General features: G+C 37.6%; 2 protein-coding genes across 9 annotated transcripts in view; one reads left to right on the top strand and one right to left on the bottom strand.

The window, feature by feature from the left end:
* CEP57L1 (centrosomal protein 57 like 1) overlaps positions 1-7,098 on the bottom strand; it is a 42,251-nt gene extending 35,153 nt beyond the window's left edge. For 7 of the 8 annotated variants that reach the window (XM_074333378.1, XM_074333379.1, XM_074333382.1 and 4 more), the window contains exon 1: positions 6,730-6,905. The gene's annotated coding sequence lies outside the window, so the exon portion shown is untranslated. Of the gene's footprint in view, positions 1-6,729 lie in introns of all 8 variants that reach the window. The other variant, XM_074333381.1, reaches the window with a different exon arrangement.
* Positions 7,099-7,337: 239 nt separating this feature from the next.
* The window catches only part of SESN1 (sestrin 1), a 102,072-nt gene continuing 87,026 nt past the window's right edge, over positions 7,338-22,383 (top strand). Inside the window, exon 1 of the mRNA XM_019734982.2 lies at positions 7,338-8,450. Coding sequence (XP_019590541.1) covers positions 8,172-8,450 — 279 coding nt within the window. The 5' untranslated portion in view covers positions 7,338-8,171. The remainder of the gene's footprint in view (positions 8,451-22,383) is intronic.

Genomic DNA, 22,383 nt, shown 5'->3' with positions numbered 1-22,383 from the left:
CAGAGAACTTGCTCTCAAGGAACTCATATTCTCAATAAGCATGAAACAAATACATTCCAGTGGATAACTGAATTGCTTTGAAGAAGATTAGAAAGGATAATAGGTCTGCTTTATCTAGAATGATAAGGTAATACCATCCCTCTCTGAGAATGAAGAAAATGAGGCTTTAGAACGGTTGGCAATCTGTGTAAGGTAAATGGCACAGCCACAGATTTGAAGGTCTAATTCCAAAGTCAAAGGTCTATCTCCTCGAACTGCTATGCTGCTTCTCCCAAAGTTGGTAAAACATCTCAATCTGTTCTCAGCCATCGAACAATTCTGTTTCCTCAATAGTCTTCTAAAATGTACTTATGTGTCTAATCATTATGCTGTACACCTGAAACTAATATAATATTGTATGTCAACTGTAATTGAAAAATAAATTTTAAAAATTAAAAAAAACAGTGCCAACTGTTTCACTTCCACATGTATTTCCCCTCAATGTTGCAAAAAATAATAAAATAAAATGTATTTATAAAAATTTACAGACCTAAACTAATTCTTCTAAATTCTGTAATATTTATTTACTTTGTTTGTTGCAGCAAAAATAAGGCAGACATTAAAATGAGAACTCTGAATTAAACAGTGTAAAATTATCACATTAAGTAAAATTTTACGTGACTGCTAATTATATTTTCCTGAACTATATATTCCTTTTTATATCATATAGGTGGTGGGAATACGGTGTTTTTAAAAATTACTATAACAAAGCTGGACACAGAGTCCTTGCTCAGAAATATAATCTCTCATGCTGCTGTTTTAGGAGAAAAATCATAATTGTCATTATTTTTATTTATGGTAACTTTCCCCAATTGAAGCTTAAAATGCAAAATATTATGAAAGCTAAGTTGCAAACTTGACAAAAATGAAATATAATTCAAGGATCTCATTATTAAATCTTAGAGAATGCCAATACTAGAAAGAGATAAATAGCATTTTTCAGTTCGACAATAAAGCACTTTATAAATATTTCATTAGTCTCAATCAAATTGAAGGACATAAAGATGATTGATCATTTTAAAAGATCTTGAGTGCCAACATACGCCAGATGCTAATCTAAAACTTTATATACATTACCTCATTACATCTTCACAATAGTCCTCGGAAGTCAGGTACTATCCTTTTACAGGCAGGAAAACTATGACTATCTCATCTCCCACATCCAAAGATAGTGAGGTTAAACAATTGGCCAAATTCACACTGCTAATAAGCAGTACTATAGGGACTGAAGTCCAAGATTCTGTGACTCTGAGATCCATGGTCTTCTCACTATTTGAATCTATAGCTACGTCCTACAACAGGGTTTCTCATGCACAGAAGCTGTTTAAAGTGGTATTGGGTATGGTTCACGTGAATGACTCACGAATCCCTCAAACAAGATGATTAACATGTCCAAACCTAGACTGAGTAGCTTTCCATTCCAAGACTGGTCTCTAGTATATTCCCCACCCTGATTAATGGAAGACGTTACTCTTCGCCATCTGGACAGTAGTCACCCCAGGCATTTTCTTTTTTCATCTCCCATATCCAAATGTCACTAAATCCTGCTGATTCTGCCTCCTTCCCCCATTGTCTCTCACACAGACCTTCATCTACTACCCTATTTCTACCCCTCAACGTTTAGCCAAGCTTCTTCAAAGAATGGTCTATTACCCACGAAGATGTATGCTTCTAAAAGCAGTTCTTAAGGTCAGCTTCTCCTGTAAGCTGCTGTATACTTAGTGCCAATCAGAGCACTTGTTCATCATAGGTTTTCAATAAATACTGAACAAATGAATGCAAATATCTGGCTTCCATCCCTCCATTCCCCTGCAAGTGCAATGAAAAAGGTCACTGATGAATTTCTGATAGAAAAACTGCATTGCCTTCTTTATTAAAATCCAGACACTCTGAAGTTGACAGTGGAAGAAGAATCTCCACATGAGGAACTTATGAGTTCAATCCATGAGTTCCAATTTTCGTCCTCAGAATTCCTTTTCCCCTGAAGACCTCATTATCACCGCCCTCCTCGCTGGCCTCACCGGGAGAAGGGTGCCGCTCCCAGTTAGATCTAACTAGGCAAGTTAATGCTCTTGCCTAGTTAGATCTTTCCTAGTTATGACTGTTTGACTCTTTCCCTTATACGTCTTGATACCGCAAAGTTATAGTATTTAAATAAGATTTTACCAAGCCTAGAGGGTAATAAAAGATAAAAAAGCAGACACCAAAAGGAAACCAGGTAGTGAATCTGAAGTCAGGATTTTCTCGCGGAGGCTTTTAGGCCCCGTTCTATCCTAGTTCCTGATCTACCTTCAACTGATGAGCACTATTTTTGCACTCAGCACCCAAGGAAAGAGCAGCTTAGAGAGATCCTGAGTCACCCTTTCCCACTTAGAGCCCTTTATCCAAGTGATAGTTTCCTGACCTGGAACCTACCTCTTCTTGGTAGAGGCTGAACAAGAGAAATGCCAGCCCTTTGGGAGAGACGCTCCTATCCTCAGGGAGCAGCACGGTTTTACCCGACAGGCCACCCCAAATCAATCCATCTCTATCTCAATACAGCATAGCAATTCAATGTTTATATGGAATACATGCCAGATGCACATATTGTACTGTAACAGGGATACTACGATAAGTGTCAAATCACCTAGAAACTTGAGCTTTCTAGACATGCTGGCAGTAGTACTCTGTGTGTCGACTAGTCAATTCCTTTTTGAAATTTTCGAATCCCTTGGTTGACCATCTACTGGTTATTCTCTTCCTTCTCTGGTTAGTTTCAGGCTACCCTGGATCTTTCCTTTTTCTACATAGTCTTCATAGCCAATAGGGGTTAAGAGTAAGCTTTAGATTTTTTTTTTTAAGCTCTGTAAAGATAAAAGAATATATATGCAAAGCATTTAACAGAGTGCCTGAAACATAGTAAGCACTTAGACATGGTAGCTTAAACGTAAACTAAAACAAAATATTCCGATAGGCTGATAGTTTCCAAATACATACCTGTAGCTCAGACCTTGTTGCTGAGCTCAAGATCAATACACCCCAGATGATATGTTGGGCCTAGAAAAACTTGGAAATAAAATTACCCTCTGAGAGCTAAACTGTAAATCAGTATATAATGGACTAGAGCAGATACATGCAAAATTAGCGTATAGAGACAGAACAGCCCTAGGCTGCAATATAAACTAGGCTGCAATATAAACGCCTTAACATATTTAAAGAAAGAATATTTTTATCAAAAAGAAAGGTTGTCAGGAATGGAAACAGAAATAGCAATTCAGAGAAGACAACAATTGGAGGCAAGTAAAGCTCTACTGTGGAGGTTCTCATAGCTTAATGCTATTAAGTGGCCACATTTGTTCTGAATCCTACCTCCTAAGCAACCTGCTGATTTCTCATGTAATTTTCCTACAGAGAAAACCCCTTGGTCAGAGAATCAGTATGCTATCTATTTGGCAAATATCTCAAAGTATATCAATAAATCAGCATCATGATAAATTCATCAGTAGCCTGTATCACTCAAATATCTATCTATAGATAGACAGATATAGATCTCTCTCTCTCTCTCTCTCTCTCTCTCTCTCTCTCTCTATATATATATATATATATATATATATTTATTTATTTATCTCAAAGTCTCACAAACTCTGGTACACTTAGCAAGATTGTGTTTCTAAGCCCATAAACCTTAGGCGCCCTGTTTTGTTTTTTATAGTAAATTCATTAATGAATTTTATAATGAAGGCCGCTTGGAGACCAACCAGTCAGCCTGTTTCTTGACTAGAGCACTATTCATTTAAAGAGGCAACTCCTCTACATATATTCTTTTACTTCTCTACATGTATTCTACTATATACATATGTATGTACATATATATGAACTGTGAAGCAATAAAATGGAGTCCCTATAGTCAAGCTGCTAAATTACTAAAATCAAGTAGGCTGAGGTATGAGAAATGATTCTATTTTGATTTAACTAGCCTGGAAACTTAAACTTTTGAACTTTCCAGTCCTGTGACAATGCCTGAATATGTATCAGACCTCCAGAAAACATTCAGATCACCCCATGGAGGGCTCACATATCCAGACCACTTGACATCCGTTATCCAGAACACTAGATGTGACCAGACCTCCTGGCACCCGTCCTCCAGAACACCTGGCATCCATCATCCAGGCTGATAACCATCCTGGACCAACCATAGGGCTACAAGTGCATGACTGATTAAAGAATGCACTTTGTACTATAAGAACTCTTAACTTTACTTTCTCCTCCGGAACACTTTCTGGGTTTTTACCTAGTTCTGTTTCTTGCTTGCAAAACCTAAGACCCTTGAATAAATTTTTATCACTTATTTCTAGCCAAAGCCTTCAGGCACTTTGGGAGTATTGTTAAATACTCTGTTATCTTGTAGCAGGACGAGGTGGCAGGAACATGGTAAAAATATTAGCAAATCCTATTTCATGAAGCTTAGCACTACAATTCACTAGCACTAAAAGTTTTGCTCTTTTAAGACTAATTTTCTAAATGTTTTCATGATAAAGTACCTTCTTCCATCCATTATCCTGTATTTTGTAAACAATAGGTAAATATGTAATCCCTTTGAAAATTCTGTCATTACATTTTTCTTCCATTCATTCATCAAATATTTATTAAGTTTATACTTGATGCCAACCACTGTACTCAGAGCTGGAAACGATGAGCAAGAGCAAAAATCAGCACAGTCACTGCTCTTGTGTACTTATGCTTCAGTAGCAGGCACACTTTCACCAAATTAGCACACAGACAATTGCAAAACCAAATTTATAACTTATTAGCAAGTAAAGATATATGATATAATGATAGTAAATTTATAACAGGGGCATTTAATCATATCAGGTAAACTTTGAGAAAGTGATATTTGAGCTAAGATCTATAGGAAGAGGAGTCAAAGACAGGCTAGAAAAGTCTGAACAAAGAAAACAGTACCAGAGGGGCTGCAGCCACACTGTCTCCAGTTCTACTTTTCTCTCTTAAATAAAATGCCCATCTGGCTTTACCCTTTATTCCACTAAAACTGCTCTCAAGATCTTCAGGGACATCTACATTGCTAAATGTAGTGGTCAATTATCAATCCTTATTTCACTTGACCTAGAGCAGCATTTAACGTAATTTAGCACTCTTTCCTCTTTAATCACTGTCACTTGGCTCTAGGACAAGTGGGTCTTCCTGTCCATTCACTGGCCACTCCTGCATCTTTGTATATAACTCCAAAACAACCCAAACTCAGTGGAGTGCCTGTTTTGTGATACCAACTGTTCTCAGGCTTTAACGTAAGCCGTCAAAATACTACAAGCAGATGGATGTATGAAAGCTGAAAGTGAAGCTGGATGGCGCTATACATTTAAAAATCATAGGTGGTGGTGAAAGCATGGGTATGGATGAGAACAGTTTCAACTATGCAGTAAAAAGGGGACCTAGACGTAAGAAACCCTACCCTTTGGGGGTTGGACAAAGGAGGATGAGCCCAAAAAGAAGACACACACAAAAAGAATGACTTTTTTTGCTTCTTTAGTGAAATCATACTCATAAGAAGTTATTTTTTAAAATTCCGAATTAAACTAGTAGCATCAGAATGTAGCAAGGCTTTCCAAATGAGACCAATTCTTTGAAACTATAAATCTGTTCAAGGATAGGTCACTTCCAGAAACTACGTATCTGGAATCAACAGTACCTGTCTCTTTGCAGCTTCAAAGCACATCAATACAAAAAAAGTTATCCCTCTCAAAATATATGATTTGGCTTATTGTAGTTTCCTGAAAGTACCGTCTCTCTCTCACTTCTGGGCCTTACCATATGCTGTTCTTTTGGCCCTCTCTTTCACTGGGATGGTTTTCATGACTTTCCACGGCTGGGCTAAATGAGCCTCTCTCTAGCCATTCCAAGGATATCATACAGTACTGTAACCGGATGTTTAACCATTCGCTTCTCTAACTTCATAGGTAGGAGCTATATCTTTTTCACTGTTGTATACTCAGGACCTAACAAGGCTAAATATTTTGAAACACGTTTATTCGGCAATGTGAACAATTAAAATTTAATTTGGTTATCAGCTCACCACGACTTTTCCTACGAGGAATATTTTTTAAAAACCAGCAATTGGTAAACACATGGTTCAATTTTTAAAATTTTGAATATTTTTATAGGTCTTTTTTCATTTAGTATCCTTAAAGCCTGCAAAAATTCATACCAAGGAATACCAGATATTCTTGATAGTCTTTTCCCTTTAAGTTTCATACAAAATGGATTTCACAACTCACTTTCAAAGCAAAGCCCTGCTTGGATGTCATGTTGGCTGAGCAACTAAAGCCCAGAAACCCTTACGCAATGGCAACGAAGGTGCAATTGCACAGGGATTCATTAATCCATCGCGCAAGAGTCCACTTGAAAGGGCGGAAACAGACGCAGCAGCGCGGCGCACCCCTTGCTACAGCACCCCTCTTTGTCCGGCCTCCTGCGGCTCCCTCCGACTCAGGGTCGCCACCTTTCCCACTTCCTCGCTTCCACGCGCCCCTCGGGCTTGGGCACCCGGACTAGTGCTTCCCACACAGATTACTAGAAAAAGTCCCCGGACTAAGGAGGACAACCCTCGACGGCTTTGTCTCCAAAATCTCGGAGGAATGTAGGAAGGAAAAACCCTGTCAAGGGAAAAGTGGCACCCAAGCCTACAGTTCTCACCAAGTTGACGCTCTGTCTCCCAGCGCGCTAACGGTCGACTCGCCCGCCGCCAAAGGCAACGTCGCAGTGATTTGTGGGGGCTGTAGTTTCTATCGCAAACAGAACGCGTCAGCAGCATCAAAACTACATTTCCCAGCAGTCAATAGGAGGACGCCCTACCTCCTTGAATAAAGGATTTGGAGTAATAAAGAGTCACTAATTTTAGGCTAATCTTAAGATTAGATTCAGTTTCTTCCAGGAGCGCGACCGTCTTTGCCGTGCTTGCCTTGTCTGTGAAAGTTTCAATGTACTTCAACTCCTTACTTTTCTTTCCCTTCGCCAGTCCAGAGAATCCAAAAGTCAAGGCACGGAAAACGCCCTTAAGGCGCATGCGCGGCATCCGGCAGCCGTTGGCGGCCGCGCACGGATTAGGGGTCTGGAGGTAGCTGGAGGAAGGGCGGGGCTTTTTCCAATGGCTTTGCTTCTGCGGGTCGCGTCTGCCTGGGCGGGGAACAGGGCGCTAGGGCAGGGGCGGCTCTTGGTTTGTGCCGAGTGGAGAAAGGGGAGGGGCTGGGGGGTGAGGACCCCATCTCCCCTCCCTGCTCCCGCCCTCTGGGCCGAGCCCCACAGATGGGGCTGGGCGAAGAGGCGGGTTTTGCGCCTGGGGCCCTGCGGCTCCACCAGCTCTGCGGCCCAAACCGCGCTAGGGGATTGCGGGGCAGCCGGGTGCCAGTCTGGTTCTGTGGGCGGCGGGCAAGGACGCAGCGATCGGGAGAGAAACGGCGCCTGCCAGGGGGTCCGGAACCAACCAGACCGCTGCACTGTCCTCTGACTACGCCGCCGAGACAGCGGCTGCTGGAGGCTGCAGCCTCCCCGGCGCGCTTGGGTCTCCGGCCGCGGCGGCCAGTGAGCCGCGGTTCCGCGAGCCTGCCCAGCCTGCGTCCAGCCGGCCGCTGAGGCGCAGGGAGCAACTGCGGAGGGCGGGGACTGGTGCCCGAGGAGGGGCGGGGTGGGAACGCTCCGGAGAACGCGGTGGTTGCACAGACAAATAAACCCGAATGGCTGGAGGGCGTTCAACGTTACCAGCCTTTTGGGGCAGAGCACGGATTTGACAGCTCCACAACGTGAGGATATCCGCTGACCCCGCGAGACGGAGAACACTTCCCTGTCCAGCAAAGCCAGCACTGTAAGGTTTCAACTTTCCAACTTTTTTTTTTTTAGTCTCCGACCAGAAGACTGTCCCTGCGTGTAGGAGAGGGTGAGGTCTATCTTGCAGATCGTTTGAAAGCCATCAATATTAAAAGACACTTCTGGTTCCAAATGTCACCCAGACGTGTGTTTTCATGACGATTCGATGTCCCTGATTTTATTCTTACATTTCTTGTTTAAAAACACCTTAAATGTCTTTGGGGACATGCTGAAAGGTAACTGAAGACTGCAAAGAAAAAAAATCTCCGTTTGTCATGGCTGAAGGAGAGAATGAAATGAGATGGGATGGACTGTGCAGTAGAGATTCAACTGTTAGAGAGACAGCACTGGAAAACATTAGGCAAATAATTTTGAGAAAAACTGAGTATCTTCGTTCGGTGAAAGAGACACCTTATTGTCCATCAGACGGGCTTTCAAATGCTGTTTCTTTGGATGGGTTGAATAAGCTTCTTGCTCATCTGCTTATGCTTTCTAAGAGGTGTCCCTTTAAAGATGTAAGAGAGAAAAGTGAGTTTATTTTGAAGAGCGTCCAGGTAAGGAAGAACATTATAATTACAACTGTCTGTCTAATACAGTAAAATTTTACTTGCACTTAAATTCGCTTTATTTCTAATAGGTTGTTACATGAACTCTTATTATGAGTTCACGCTACATCTTAAATTTAGAGTGTTCTGTAAAACATTGAATTTGGGGCCAAAGTTGTACAACATGAACTAAAATAAAAGCAACTTTAAATATAAGTAAACAAGTATTGTCTTTCTAGAAAGTTGTAGCAGAAACTGCATTGATCCTGGAAAAAATGTGTGAGTTATAGTTAGTTGCAAGTAAAGACTGACTTTTCCTTATATTCATTTTTACATGTTGTTGGGAAGTGTAGCCAGTATGCTTTTTACATTGTTACAACCAGTGTTCGGTGTGGAAAGTTTCACATTTAAAAGCCTCCAAAATGATAAAGGATATTAAGTGTTTCCTTGTCAGCTTGTTCAAGATAATTGGTGAAACAATTTTCCCTTGTTCTTAAAAACAAAAAAAAAATCCAGGGTCTGTTGTCTAAATGCAACCTTTTTTTAAAAAAAAAAGGAAGAAGAATTACATAAAGTAACAAAAGCTTATGTTATAAAAGAGCTGAAATCTTCAGATTTAAAAATTGGACCCAAGTAGAGTATATGATAGAAACACTTTTATGGTACATTACTCAACCAGCTTTCTCTGTGTTTGCTTAATTTTTTTTTCTCTACATACCTATTTAAACTGTGAGTGCAACAGGTTAAACAATATAGTTTTCCGCTTATTTTGTACATAATTTATCCCGTTTTATTAGAAGATTTATTAAAATGGTTCTCTTTTAAGAGGTTGTTTTTAGATATTAATAATGCTCAGTCACACTATGCTTCTCAGTCTAAATTACTCAATCTACATGTGTTCATAGTCATAGTGTGAGTTTTTTAAATTTATGATTTTCTTGTGTATACATATGGAAGTTAAAATGGACAGTTTTTCTATTCTGGCTAGAATTTAGTTTAAAGCAATAGAAAAATAACCATGTCCATAAAATGAAGACTTTTTAAGATCTTGGGACATTTTTTCTTACAGACACTTTGGAAATAATCATTACAATTCATTTATCCAGGGTTACCAGAGAAGGATTAATTTTCTAGATACCTGAAGCTTACTGTCTTAAGCATCAACATTATTTATCATGTAGACTGTAGTGACTACAATTACCTTGTTTTGTAACGGGGTCATCATCATGCACATAAGTCCTGTTGCACAGCTAAGGGCGGAATGTAGAAGACTATATGATCCATGTTTTTTGAATTTTGTGTTCAGTTTTTATGGTTTTCCTGTTCCTTTCTTTGCTGTTAGTATACTTCACTTTGGTCTCTTTTTGAACCTTTCCATTTGCTGCTTATTTCTGTTAGAATGGGAAACCAAATAACCAACTTTGTTAAGAGTTATAATGAAAACAAGTAATTAGGCTCTGGGGAGTACAGGGTCAAAGGACTGTGATACAATGGTAAGTAAATGGGTACTAGGTCAACCTATACTCCTTATTAATGCACTGCATAACCTTGGACAAGTTCCTTGACTTGCTTTAGTTTGGATTTCCACATCTGTAAAATGGGAATTAATAACTGAGCTGTTGTGAGAATTAAATGCGATGTAAAGTGCCCCAGCATATAGTGGATGCTTCTCTCCCATTTCATAAGTGATATACATGGACTATGTGATATATATTTCAAGACTCATTCATTCTGTAAAATGATCCAAGAATCTCCTCTACTGTAAAGGTTTGCCATAGATTTATACCGTTTTTCATCTCTGCATCTATTGCTCTTTATTCCTGCCACAGTTTTAACAGGCACTTTACTTACATTGTGCTATAATCCTGCCTATGTGTCGCTCCCCCTGGGAGGGCTGTAAGTTCTCAAAAGTACTGGCTGGGACCTGGGAGCTACTAAATAAATATCAAGTGGATGAACAAATTTCTATTTGGCTTCTTTTTGTTTCTTATCAGCCTGAATAGATGAAGTTACTAAATCAGGGAGTTTCCATCCCCACACCATTCAGTCATGCCTTCATTCAACAAATGTTTATGGAACCCCAGGTGAATGCCATTCTAAGAACTGGGAACCAGTGACGAACAATTTTGACATTCTACTGAAGGAGACATAAAGAAGTAAACAAATAATGTAATTTTAGATAGTAAGGGAAGACTTCCCTGAAGAAATGACATTTAAGCAGAGACGTGATGAGTGAATAAATACTATCCTGGCAAAAATGAGATTTTTGAGGGAGACATTCCAGGCATCGGGAACAACGTGTGGAGGCCTCCTGGCCAAAGAGAGCGGATGAGTTCTCAGAACTGAAAGTAATGCGGCGTGGTTGGAGCATACAGGATGAGGGGAGTGTGAAAGCTTCAGCATGTGCTCCGGAGTCAGAACTGGCTCCAACACTTCATTAGCTCCACAGCCTTAGAAAAATTACATACTCTCTCCTTGACTCGGTTTTCTCATCTGCAAAATGAGGACAATGCTAATAGTTCCTGCCGCACAATGAGAATAAAATGAAACAATGCTTGCAAAACAGCACAGTGCCTAGCACATAAGAAACGCTCAGTTTAGATTTCTGTTTTTAGGCAGCCACCTAACCGAGGATCCTGTAAGCCCTGTTAAGAGTTGTGGACTTTATCCTAGGAACAATGGGAAGCCTGTGAGGGGTTTTGAGCAAGATGGTGACATGATCCGTGGTGTATCAGAGAGCTCCCTTTGGAAACAAAGAGAATGGCTCTCAGGGGTCAGGAGTGGCTGTGCAGCATCAGCTGGGCAGTTGTCCACTTATCCAAAGCAAAAATGATGGCGGAGTAGGACATAGTGGAAAAAAGTGAATGGGTTTGGGAGAGAGCTAGGAGTTAGAAACCATAGGATATAGTCTTTAATTGGATCTAGGAGATGAAGAAAATTATAGTCATTTCCTGAAACAGAAGAGTGGTAGAGGGTCAGTTTCGGGGGAATGATGAGTTCTATTTAAGACATGTTGAGATTCCTGTTGCCTATGTTACCTCCTATTAGAAACAGCTCCTGAGGGATTTCTGCCCCTGCTAGCACTGTTCTAGTTCTGCCATTGTTCTCTCTCCTCCAGCCTTAACCTATGCTCCACCTTTATTTATATCCATCCTCCATGTAACTGCAGAGCCATTTATCTACAGTGAAAACCTGCCAAAATCTGCCTAAAATCCTTTAAAACAGAGTGGAATCTGAAGAATTCCAGCATCGATCTGGCTTCTACCTACTGCTCTATCCTCACTGCCCACCACTCCCATCCTCACTGCTCTCACTCTAGCATCAGACTCACAAGGGAAACCAAATAATTCAGATTGTAGCGCTCCATAATGCTTTTTGCTGTTCATTGGTAAAGCAGCAAAAGCTGAGTGAAGTGCATTTGCAATTCTTTCAACTGTTCTGAGGATCCTTAATTCTACCCGTCAACTCAGAGAACTGTAGTCTGTTAGGGAGAGATGGTGGGACAATGGGCGGATGAATGCAACTTAAAATGGCTAAACCTGTAAAAAATCAGCACATTGGGCGATAGCATTATGTTTGTATTCCTGCTCTCAATTTGTTGATTTCATGTCAACATACGTAAATCTGTTCAACACATTTTTGAGAACTATTCTCTGTCAGAACTACTTGGGACTGGAAGATCAGTAAGATTTGTTCCTTGCTTTTGAGAAAGTTCTTCTATTCTCATAGGAGGCTTTATTTACAGTTGTTGTTTTTTGAATTAATCCTGTAATACCTTTTTTATATGATTGATTCCCTAAACAAAGGCACAGAAGTAATAACACTGGCCCAGTATACTAATACAGTTCACTGGTAAACTATATAGTCTTGATGCATGGTAATTAAGAGGGGAAATGTGAGTGTGTAAGTATATATATGTATATATATATATATATACACACACACGCATATATATATCAAAAGATTTTCCAAGAATTGTTATTTGATCATTTTCATTTTCATCTGCAAATGTCTGAAAGTAAATTTGGCTTAAGATAGAAAATTTAGACCAAGTAACAAAGTATTTATCTCGGTTCAGTGGGGTGGAGGAGGCTTTCCTTTAGTGACGTGATTGTTACCCCTCAGTGAGAAATGAAACTTTAGCTGTTGGGAATGGTGCACATTTACAGTTGTTAGAGTTACAGTTGGATTATCCAGTTGGTCTCCAATTGGGGAATATGTAGTTTGTAGGTTTAACAATAAGAGGTTCATTACTTGGCATAATATGTCTGTAGGTTGGGCAATTTCAAGCTTGATTGATTCATTAACTGAACTACATTCCCTTTTTGCCTTCCATCTTTTTGTTCTCCTTTCCTCACTGTGGCAACTACTGTCTCCACTCATGGTTGCAATGCTGCTACAGTAGCTACAGAATCATGACCATCTATCTGCAGCGAAGAAGAGTTCTTTCCCATGTGTTTATCAAGGAAGAAAAGCTTTTCCCAGAAATCCTCCAGCAGATTTCCTCTTAGTTTCTACTGAGCAGGGCTGAGTCACATGCCCTTTTCTAAGCCAGTCATTGGCAAGGAAATTGGGCATTCCACCTTTGGTTTGTACTAATCCACATTTAGCCCCTAAATGCCAGGAGAGCCCCATCACTTCAGTGAAGAATTTCTGTTGGTGAGGAAGGGGAGGGACAGAAGGCAATCAGGTTTAGTCAGAGGCTGCCATTCAAACTGCTCATATCTAACTAGATAATATATTGTTTTGATCTAACTATAATTTAGATTCTATTCCATTAGAAACAATTATTTTTTATAGTGATGCTGTAAAATACAACACAGCAGGTTAGGGACATTCTAGAAGCAGGTTTGGCCTTTTTAAATGATTATTTTGATTTCTTTTTGACTGCCATGTCTAGTCAAAGCCAAAAGTTTTAGGTACTGCATCTGAAATATTCACTGCTGACTCTTAGAGATCATATAAACATTTATATCTTAGATATGAGAGTCCTCTTTCAGTATTTACCCAAGCTTCTGTCTTCTATGTCCACTGTTTTCTGGCCTTTCATAGTTTATTGACACACTGAGAACTCAGTCCCTTTCCCTCAGGAACCCTCTCGGCTTACTTCTCTACTCAGTGCTCCCTCTCATTCCTGTCTTTGACCACTTCCTTTTCTTGCTTTTGAGCTCAGAGAACACTATTTACCCTCAGGTTGTCTGACTTGTTTGAATGGAAGATGTGAAGAAATTAAAGGCAAATCTTTCACTTTATTTTTTCTAAATGGTTTGAAGTGGAAGTAAAGAGCCTATCTTTTTTTTACCCACTGGCTTACAGGATGAATCATATCTCCACTGTCTACCCTCAGTGTCCTCTTTACACCATGTAAAGACATCCTGTCCTCTTCCTTTGTTCTGACTTTTCAGAAAGATTGAAACTAACAAGGATACTTTTTTAAAGTTTTCAGATTTTAAATATTTTATTCCTTTTAGAGTGCCCCCAAATGGTCTCTATCATGAAAACCAAACAAAAACAATGATTAATTTAAAAAAATATTTTTCTAACATAGTTATTGTTTGGTTTATAAATGGGATGTACTGTTTTATAGAAAAATGGGATTTTAAACACTTGCTTATTAGATTTCAACTTAAGGTCATGGGTTCACAATATCAGAGGACCCACTATTAAATGACAGTTTAATTAGAATTTTTTCATCTTTAACACTTTGTGCCTTAAACTGTTATACAGATCATTTATGGAATAAAAGAATTAGAAAGTAAGTATGCTGTTCTTTTCGTTTGATAGTTATATTTTCCTTTGGGTAAGCCATTAGAAATTTGCAGGACATCTTTTAACCATTTGAATAGGTAATAAATTAATAACTCAAACAGCCAACTTAAGGATTTGTTGAAACTTTGACCTGACAGAAAGTAGCTGTGGAATCTTGGATATAATAAAGGATTATTCATCACTTAAAACTGTGATACAACAGGGCCCTATATGTGTTATGTCTTACTCATAAAGAATTTTCATATTTAAAAACAGACAATGTGTATGTGGTAGCACATTAGCATGGGCTGGAGGAACTATAGACATGGGAAAACTTTTAGAACTTGTAGAACGACTAGAGATGCTGGCGGAGGGGGTACAGTGCTTAAAATGCGTAGAAGGATGAACGTATTGCTGGAAGTACATCAGCATCCAGCAAGCCTTGCCACCAATTGTAATTTCTTGTTTATCACAATTTCTCAAATCAGTCTATTTTTTTCATACTGTGATAAAATATTTTCTTAATGGAAGTCGATGGAAAGTAGGATTTACTCTGATCCAACTTTTCTAGATCACATTTATTACATTAAGTTAGAAAGACCTTAGTTGACCTTGATGAAATTACCTACGTAGTACTTTAATTATGCTGACACAGTAGACTCAGTGGCATGTGAGTGTTCTTCAGACTGTTTGATGATGGTATTGCTTGGGGCACTGGGCCGACTGGAAATTTAAAGATGAAAACCTCAGCTAGATATCCCACTATGGGAATTTCATGCTTTGCTTTTTTTGCCTATTGGTTACTATACCAAGTTAAACTAGTATCGATAAAGATACATTTACCATAACATAGAAAACAATTCTTTTAAAGATGCCTGTTAAAAAAAATGCTTTTTCACTGGAAATACTTAGGGAGTTTTTGTAGGATAACAATTAGGACCATTTATTGGATTTTCCCAGTTGGCATTTTTGTTAAAAGTCTGTGTGTTACTAGTAGACTGTCACAGTTTGTGATATGTTTCAATTTGTAAGGAAAAAAACTCATGTGAAATTTGGCAACACAAGAATTACCTGTGTTCTCATGCTCTCATCTCTTTTATATAGAGAAAACTCCGATTAGATTGCAATGAAATATGGAATTACCTTAGAAACAAGAGTTACTTTTATTTTAATATTTTATTTAAATCTTACCCTATTTTTAATTTAAAAAGGGAAAGGTCTTCATAGATTTATAAATTATTATTTATAAAATTACCTGAAGGCAAGTTCCCAAGCTTTTAAACCATACTAAAGGGAAATAAAATTTATGGTGTTTTATATTTATGGTGAGTTATATTACCCAAATCAACTTTAATATGTACATAGTCATTAAATGAATAGTATTCATTTAGTCTTTTGTTTACCTTGACAAGCTAGTAAATATATATATATATGTGTGTATATATATATATATATATATATATATATATATTTTTTTTTTTAATTAGCTAGGATAATTTGTCAATTCTATTTGTAATTTTCAGTAAATTCTAATTAGAATCTTAGTTTATTTACACCACTAAAAGTGAGCATTTACTGTTTTGACACTTCAGTGTTTGACAAGCATTGCACACTCATATTTAAATTTTACATGATTTCATTTTCTAGCAAGTTGGCAGGTGTTAGCTGTCTATAATTATAACTGAGTAATTTTTCAAATGCTATTCATAGCCTAAACACAGCAAGAAATTCTTCCGATCATGTGATAAAGACCAAACATTGCAAAATAGTGGTAGAGTGATGTGTTACTGAAGGACATATTTAAGAGAAGCCTTTCTAAAGTAAAAAGTGATTTAAATGACAGGGAGACAGGTTTTCTTAAAAAATAATGTCTTCAAACTCATTGATAGTGATTACACCTCACTAAATTAAGGTGTGTCTACTTTCTCAACTAACAAGTAATGTATACCTTAGCAGACTTAAATTATAAAATATAACCTAAATTTATTCAGTTTTGTTGATGACAGAGGTTCTGAGTATAAGAAATAATTGAAATTTTATTGAAACAGTATAGATTTTACCATTGAAGCTAGAGAATTATTTCTTCTCATTTTATTCATTAGGTATTTATTATGTGCCTACTGTATGCCAAACACTATGCTTATCTATCTTTTGACATGTGAAAAATGATTCTAGTTAAAATCAAGAGAAGCTTGTATTTTATTTTTCTTGATGTATTTTCTAACCATCTATTCTAAATATATAGTCTCACATTGACTAGAGACATAACTTCAGAATGATTTAAAGATCTTGTTAGATATTTTTTACCAGCCATATGTTCATGAATAAATTAACTTCTGGTCTCAGTTTCCTCATTTGGGAAGTGACATAGTTTTATTATCTACCTTGTGATGTGATTATAAAAATTAAAGGAGATCATATTGGTAAAGCATTTAGTAAACTTCAATATACTGTACAAATTTAATTGCGAATAAACTCTGAAACTTACTTATCTATAAAGTGAGGATAATAATACCAAGTTCACAGGGTAGTTTTGAGAATAACATGAAAAGTGTGTAGAAGTCAGCTTGGTACATAGTAAGTGCTCAACAAATACTGGCAATGATGATGAAGACGATGAACTTGATCAAGGTCGTTTAGCTAAGGAGTCAAACTCCAAACTAGCATTTAGGATTTTTATGTAATTGACTTGACTACATCCCACACTTTGTATCCACATGTACTAACACCCCTAATTGCCATTTGTACACTAAATTTTTATATATTAACTGATTAAATTTTTATATATTAGCTGTCCAACTTTATCGTAGGATTCTTCTAACCAGCCACTGCCCAGGGTAAGTGTTGGACTTGCTCAGAGGTTTTTCCCCAGGAGTGGTGGCAGATGTGTAGCACCCATCCCCTCCTTGGAGTCCAGCACAATTCTAGTATGTCAGCATGGCCCCAACAGGGAGGGGTTGTAAGCAGGCAGCTGCATGTGTCATCCAGGTGGTCAAGTACACACGGAGAGGTCTGGCCGAGGCCTAGGCTTCGGTATCTGGACAGTGTTAGAGGATAAAGGTCAAGACCATGGGCTTTGGGGTCAGTCAGACCTGGCTGTAAGTCCTCTCTGCCCAGCTCTGACCTTGGGCACGTTACATAACCTCCTTAAATCTCAGTTCCCTCACAGAAGTTCCGAGGATTAAATGAGGTAACATGTGCAATACTTACTGGAATCCAGTAAGCATTCAGTGAACGTTAACAATTAGTATTCTGTTCTGCCCACACAGTGCAATGGGGGAGAGGAGATGGAAAGTTGAGCCCTTTGGCATGATATGCCCTTTAGGGTACCCCAAGACTCTGGGCAACTGGGAAGTTTTTCACCTACTTTCCAGATTCCCCAGCCTGAGGGAATAGCACCTCTAGGAACCAAATTAAGGATTTTATAAATATTATTTTAGCTCTCTGGGAACTGGATTTCTCCCCTGATGTGTTAGTCTGTTATTCCACTTAGGAACATTTGACTTTCAAATATGCCTTCAGGGACACATAATATAGGAAGGAAAATGATGGGTTGGATGCCAGTTTTGTCAGTAAGCAACTGAACCCTCTGTGCTGGGTGGATTCATGTCTGATACTTCAGGCAATTTATCTGCTGCAGAGACTGCTTGCCTTAAGGTCTCTGAGGAGATTAGAGCTGTACTATCAGTGTTCCTTCTCTGCTTCCACCAATGGGAGCCTCACGTGTTAAGCAGAAAGCCCCCAAACAGCCCTTTCACTCTTCTGAGATAACTGGCCCAGCCTAGACAGCTGATATGTTAAGAACAAAGTAACTAAGCAAAGATTACATTGTCAAAAAGATACCCCACGAGCAGTAGCAGGGCTTGAAGAGATTTTGTACTATTTGACTTGTTGAATTTGCTTAATTGTGTGTGGCAGGTTTTTGGGGGGCTCCTCTGGAACTTCCATGCCTGCCCCCCTTATAATCTGCCATGACATTAGAATCAAGTTATCTGAACTCATCTTCAGCAGTTTCTTAATCTTTTTAGTTTTGTAGAATGTATACTTTTGAATGTAATAAGAATAGGCATTCTGTAGGTGAAGTCTAATTCTTAGCCCTTTTCATACATTAATCTATTCAAATGTCCCAATTTTATGTATCAGAAAAAAATCAAGGCCCAGGTAGGTTAAATAACTTGCCCAGGATATCATTGCTAGCAAGAGGAGCCCGGTTTCAAACCCAGGCTCTGAGACTCCATTCCACACTTTTCACCATTATGCTGCATGATCTAAATAAAAATTTAATATAATCTCCTAACAGTGAAAATATATATTACTTTCTTCTCTGAATTATTTTTCCTTCAGGATGAAATGTAAAACTTTGGTATTTCTAGAGGAAACCACATTCTTAGACGTTATTAAATTGCGTATCAAATTCTTATTTAAACCCTCACCCATCTCAAAATTGCATTTGAACCCTGTTGAAGCTTCACCTTTTCACTGTGGTATTTTAATTTTTATTATGCTGTCATTGTACATTTCCGCTGATTTCAAGGTGGCTCTGTACTGTGTGGCCGTGGAAATAAGGTACACAAAAGGCTCTTCTTTACATTAAGAAATTAACCAAGTAAGATGATTACTTTAGTGAACTGCCGAAAAGAAAACTTGGTATATTTCCATGAGTAATAGAGTCAAGATTAGCTTTGAGTGTTAGAAGAGCCTTCTCCCAGCTAGTTCATTGTTGCCATGACAGTGTTGGCAGTGCGAGTGTTGTAGTAACTCTTTGCAATGAGCTTATTTTAGACCCTAACGTTTGCAGGGCCGAACATCCCTTTCCCTGCCCCACAAGTAACTCTAGTGGAAAAGTACTGGTTTTATAACTGGCTTCTGGCTTTGTAGCTGAAAGACTGTACTATTGTGGGCTTAAAAAAAAAAAATAGTGTAGGAGTGTTGAGTATTTTTCCTGTGGATTATGAATGTTTGAAATTTCCCAAAATATGGTATTTCATTACATGTCCTACAGTAAGTTGTTTACTGCTAAAAAGAAAAGGGGCCTCAATTGTCTTTTTAGAAATCAGGCCCTGATTGTATCATACATTAAGCTCCTATAGAAATCATTTTTCCATCTGTGTATCTCCTGTGCATACTTTAAAGTCTTTGGATTCTTTATTCAGTTATTATGGAAAATTATCATTAGAAACCACAGATGATTGTGTTTAAACAGTGTAGAAAAGTACTTTTTCTTGTCCTTTCCATAATTCAGCATTTATTTGCTCAAATTGAAACATTTTAATCTTCTTAAATTGCAAACTAACAAGTTATATAATGATTTTAAGAAATTACTCAATTTGAACTGTGTACTTAAACTAACATAATTATTGAGGTGTTTTTAAACTTTGTTGCTTATATGTTATAAATTAGATTTTAAAATACTTCATTGATATTTTCTAATTGTAAATACCATTATAAATATACTGGTAAGTACAAAATATTTTCAAACTCGTAATAGTGCCATTTTGTATACTTTTGCATACCATTTGTTAGGTCAGATTATTGGTAGCTATGGCATGTGCATTAAAAATCAAGTAGAGCATGAAGAAACAAAATGATTTTGGCAACAAACCTTGTCAAAGAAGTTGGAAAATTTAATCCTATACTTCCTTCATTGATGACAATTACTACAAATGGTTACAGTTGCATTTTCCCCAAATGCTGCATTAAAAGCTTAGCTCATCTTCCTTAGATGCTGAAGCTATAAACAAATCTTGCACAGTTCGGCTTATACTGAGTAATGGAATATGGATACCAGGCAAGCTCTTTTCTTTCTTTCTTTTTTCAGTTTAATATGAAAATAATTTTCCAAACAAAAATTTGACCCCAAGCTAGAGTTGTATTTGGCTTTTTCACTAAGCAATGGGTATTTTAATCTTCATTTTATTTTTTTATTCCTTTTAGTGCATTTTATTATTTCCTTAGTGGTAATTATTCAGATTAAGAAGTATGTGATTTCAGTCTACACTAGTCTTTGATAGCTCCTTTGAATTTGGAAGTAGATGTTAGGTAAAATGTGAAGATTCAACTATAGTTCTTTTTCCTTTGTTAAAATACGTAATAACAGGGTTATTGTTTTGTTTTGTTTTGTTTTTCCTGAACTCCACAGCACCTCTAGCTGACCTCCCTCTATATCTAAGGCTGAAATGAGTATAGCTTTTTAAAGTAAGCATTCTTTTTCAATTTTTCTTTGTGCCTGACACTGTTCTGGCACTGTGGGGGATGTAAAAAGAAGTAGAAAACAACCACTACCCTTAAGAATTTTGCAGTGACTTTGAGGACAAAATTTAAGACCAAATCAAGACAGTGACTAAAAATGTTAAACTTTATGGTAATATATTGACAACAATGTAACTGTTGGTGGGAGAATGTGTACATAGTAATTCTACATCTAGGAAATCATCTGAAAAAAGATTTATGTATGATGAGAATTACTACAGTGCTACTTATGATATAAATGTATTATATATATATGCATTTTTATATATAAGTAGATAATCTTAATATCCAAAAATTAATTATGGATTGGTGAAATTATGGGATGTCTGTATAAAGAACTATTATACAGTTATTTAAAATTGTTTTAAAGTATATTTATAAGAAAAGAAAAAATTATACATATAAGTGGAAAAGCAACTTTTAAAGTAGGATGGCATATATATATATATATATATATGCCATCCTACTTTAAAAGTTTACAGAGAGGAGAAAAAGTCAGGAAACCTACATGCACCAAAATATTAACTATACTTCTCCTTTAGAGGTAGGATTATTAGAGATTTTAATTTTCTTTTTATAATAATCATTAATAAATACTTAATTTTATTGAGTGCTTTCTATATGCCAGGTTATCGTTGTAAGCATTTTACATAGAACATTTGCAAAATTTCAGGTGGGTTACAGGTTTTGAGGGAGATATCTTCCCAAAACAAAATAAATATATAAGTATGAATACACCCGTTCACTGTAAGATTAAATTAAATTCCTGGTTTATTTAGCCAAGGAAACAGGAACTTCTCAGAAGCTAGACTTTCTCATTGAGAAGAAGCACTTGCAGCCTAACTGGTGCTACTTTCCTTGGCCCCCAGGTCTCCTGAATGGTATGAAACTGCTGGTGACTCTGGATCATTCCAGATCTGCAAAACTCAATTCTTGGTCTACTGTTGCCTTTTTATGTTTGGAGTTTCAGTCCACATTCTGAAAGAATTTATACAAAGTATGCATTTTCTTTAAAGGCTCATTTTCTTGCAATAACTAATTTGATACTTAATACCAAGTCTGTTGTGAGTTTAGAGATGAGGAAAGAGTAACTTAACTCAAGTGCTGAATACTGGGAGTCAGGAGGCAGATCTGACTCCTAAGTCTATGTTCTTAACCACTAATCTATTTTCTTATAGTTGTCTCTCTCTCTCTCTCTCTCTCTCTCTCTCTCTCTCTCTCTCTCTCTCCCTCCCTCCCTCCCTCCCTCCCTCCCTCCCTCTCATGTATTACTTTTATATTGGAAAATGACTTAAAATCAATGTGGAAAAATTATGATATATAGAGTGTTATAGTAATTCAGAGCAAGGAAAGATCAAGATGAGTTGGGATAGTAAAAGAAAACTTAATGGAGCAAATAAATTTTAATGTAATCATTAACTTTTCTTTTCAGCTCATCTGTTTGTTTACACAAGTGTACACTGCTTCTACCCCCAACATGCCCAAACCAAACCTCTGATGACGGCTGGAAGTAATGAATGCACTGTTGTACTTTCCTGCAGATTAAGTTTTGGCCTCGTTTTTGTTTCCTTTTCATGGCCCCCTTTTATTTTCCTTTCCCCATCTGTCAATGCGTGTATGGACATGTAACTATCACTTTTATCAAAGCTACTTCTCACGATAGTGTTGAGCATTACAAATAAAACAGTTCCAGTTTGACAGTTTCCATGTGGTAATACCATCATCATTTAAAGATTGGGATGGCTAAAAGAAGTTGTAAAAATTACATTAATGAATTATATTTTAAAACTCATTAAAAAGAAGTAGAACTAGATAGGATCCTGAGTCTTCTCTGATGAATTAACCATGTATCATAAATTAGGGCTGATGTTCATTTGGCCAGTATTCATTGGCACATCAGTACTTGTTAAAATACTGAAGTATTTTCCTACTAGCTGGTACATAG

This window comes from Rhinolophus sinicus, linkage group LG05 (genome assembly GCF_036562045.2).
Source record: "Rhinolophus sinicus isolate RSC01 linkage group LG05, ASM3656204v1, whole genome shotgun sequence".
In the NCBI taxonomy this organism is placed as follows: domain Eukaryota; kingdom Metazoa; phylum Chordata; class Mammalia; order Chiroptera; family Rhinolophidae; genus Rhinolophus; species Rhinolophus sinicus.
Note: the sequence above shows the minus strand (reverse complement) of the source record. Positions and strands in the feature narration are given on the sequence as shown.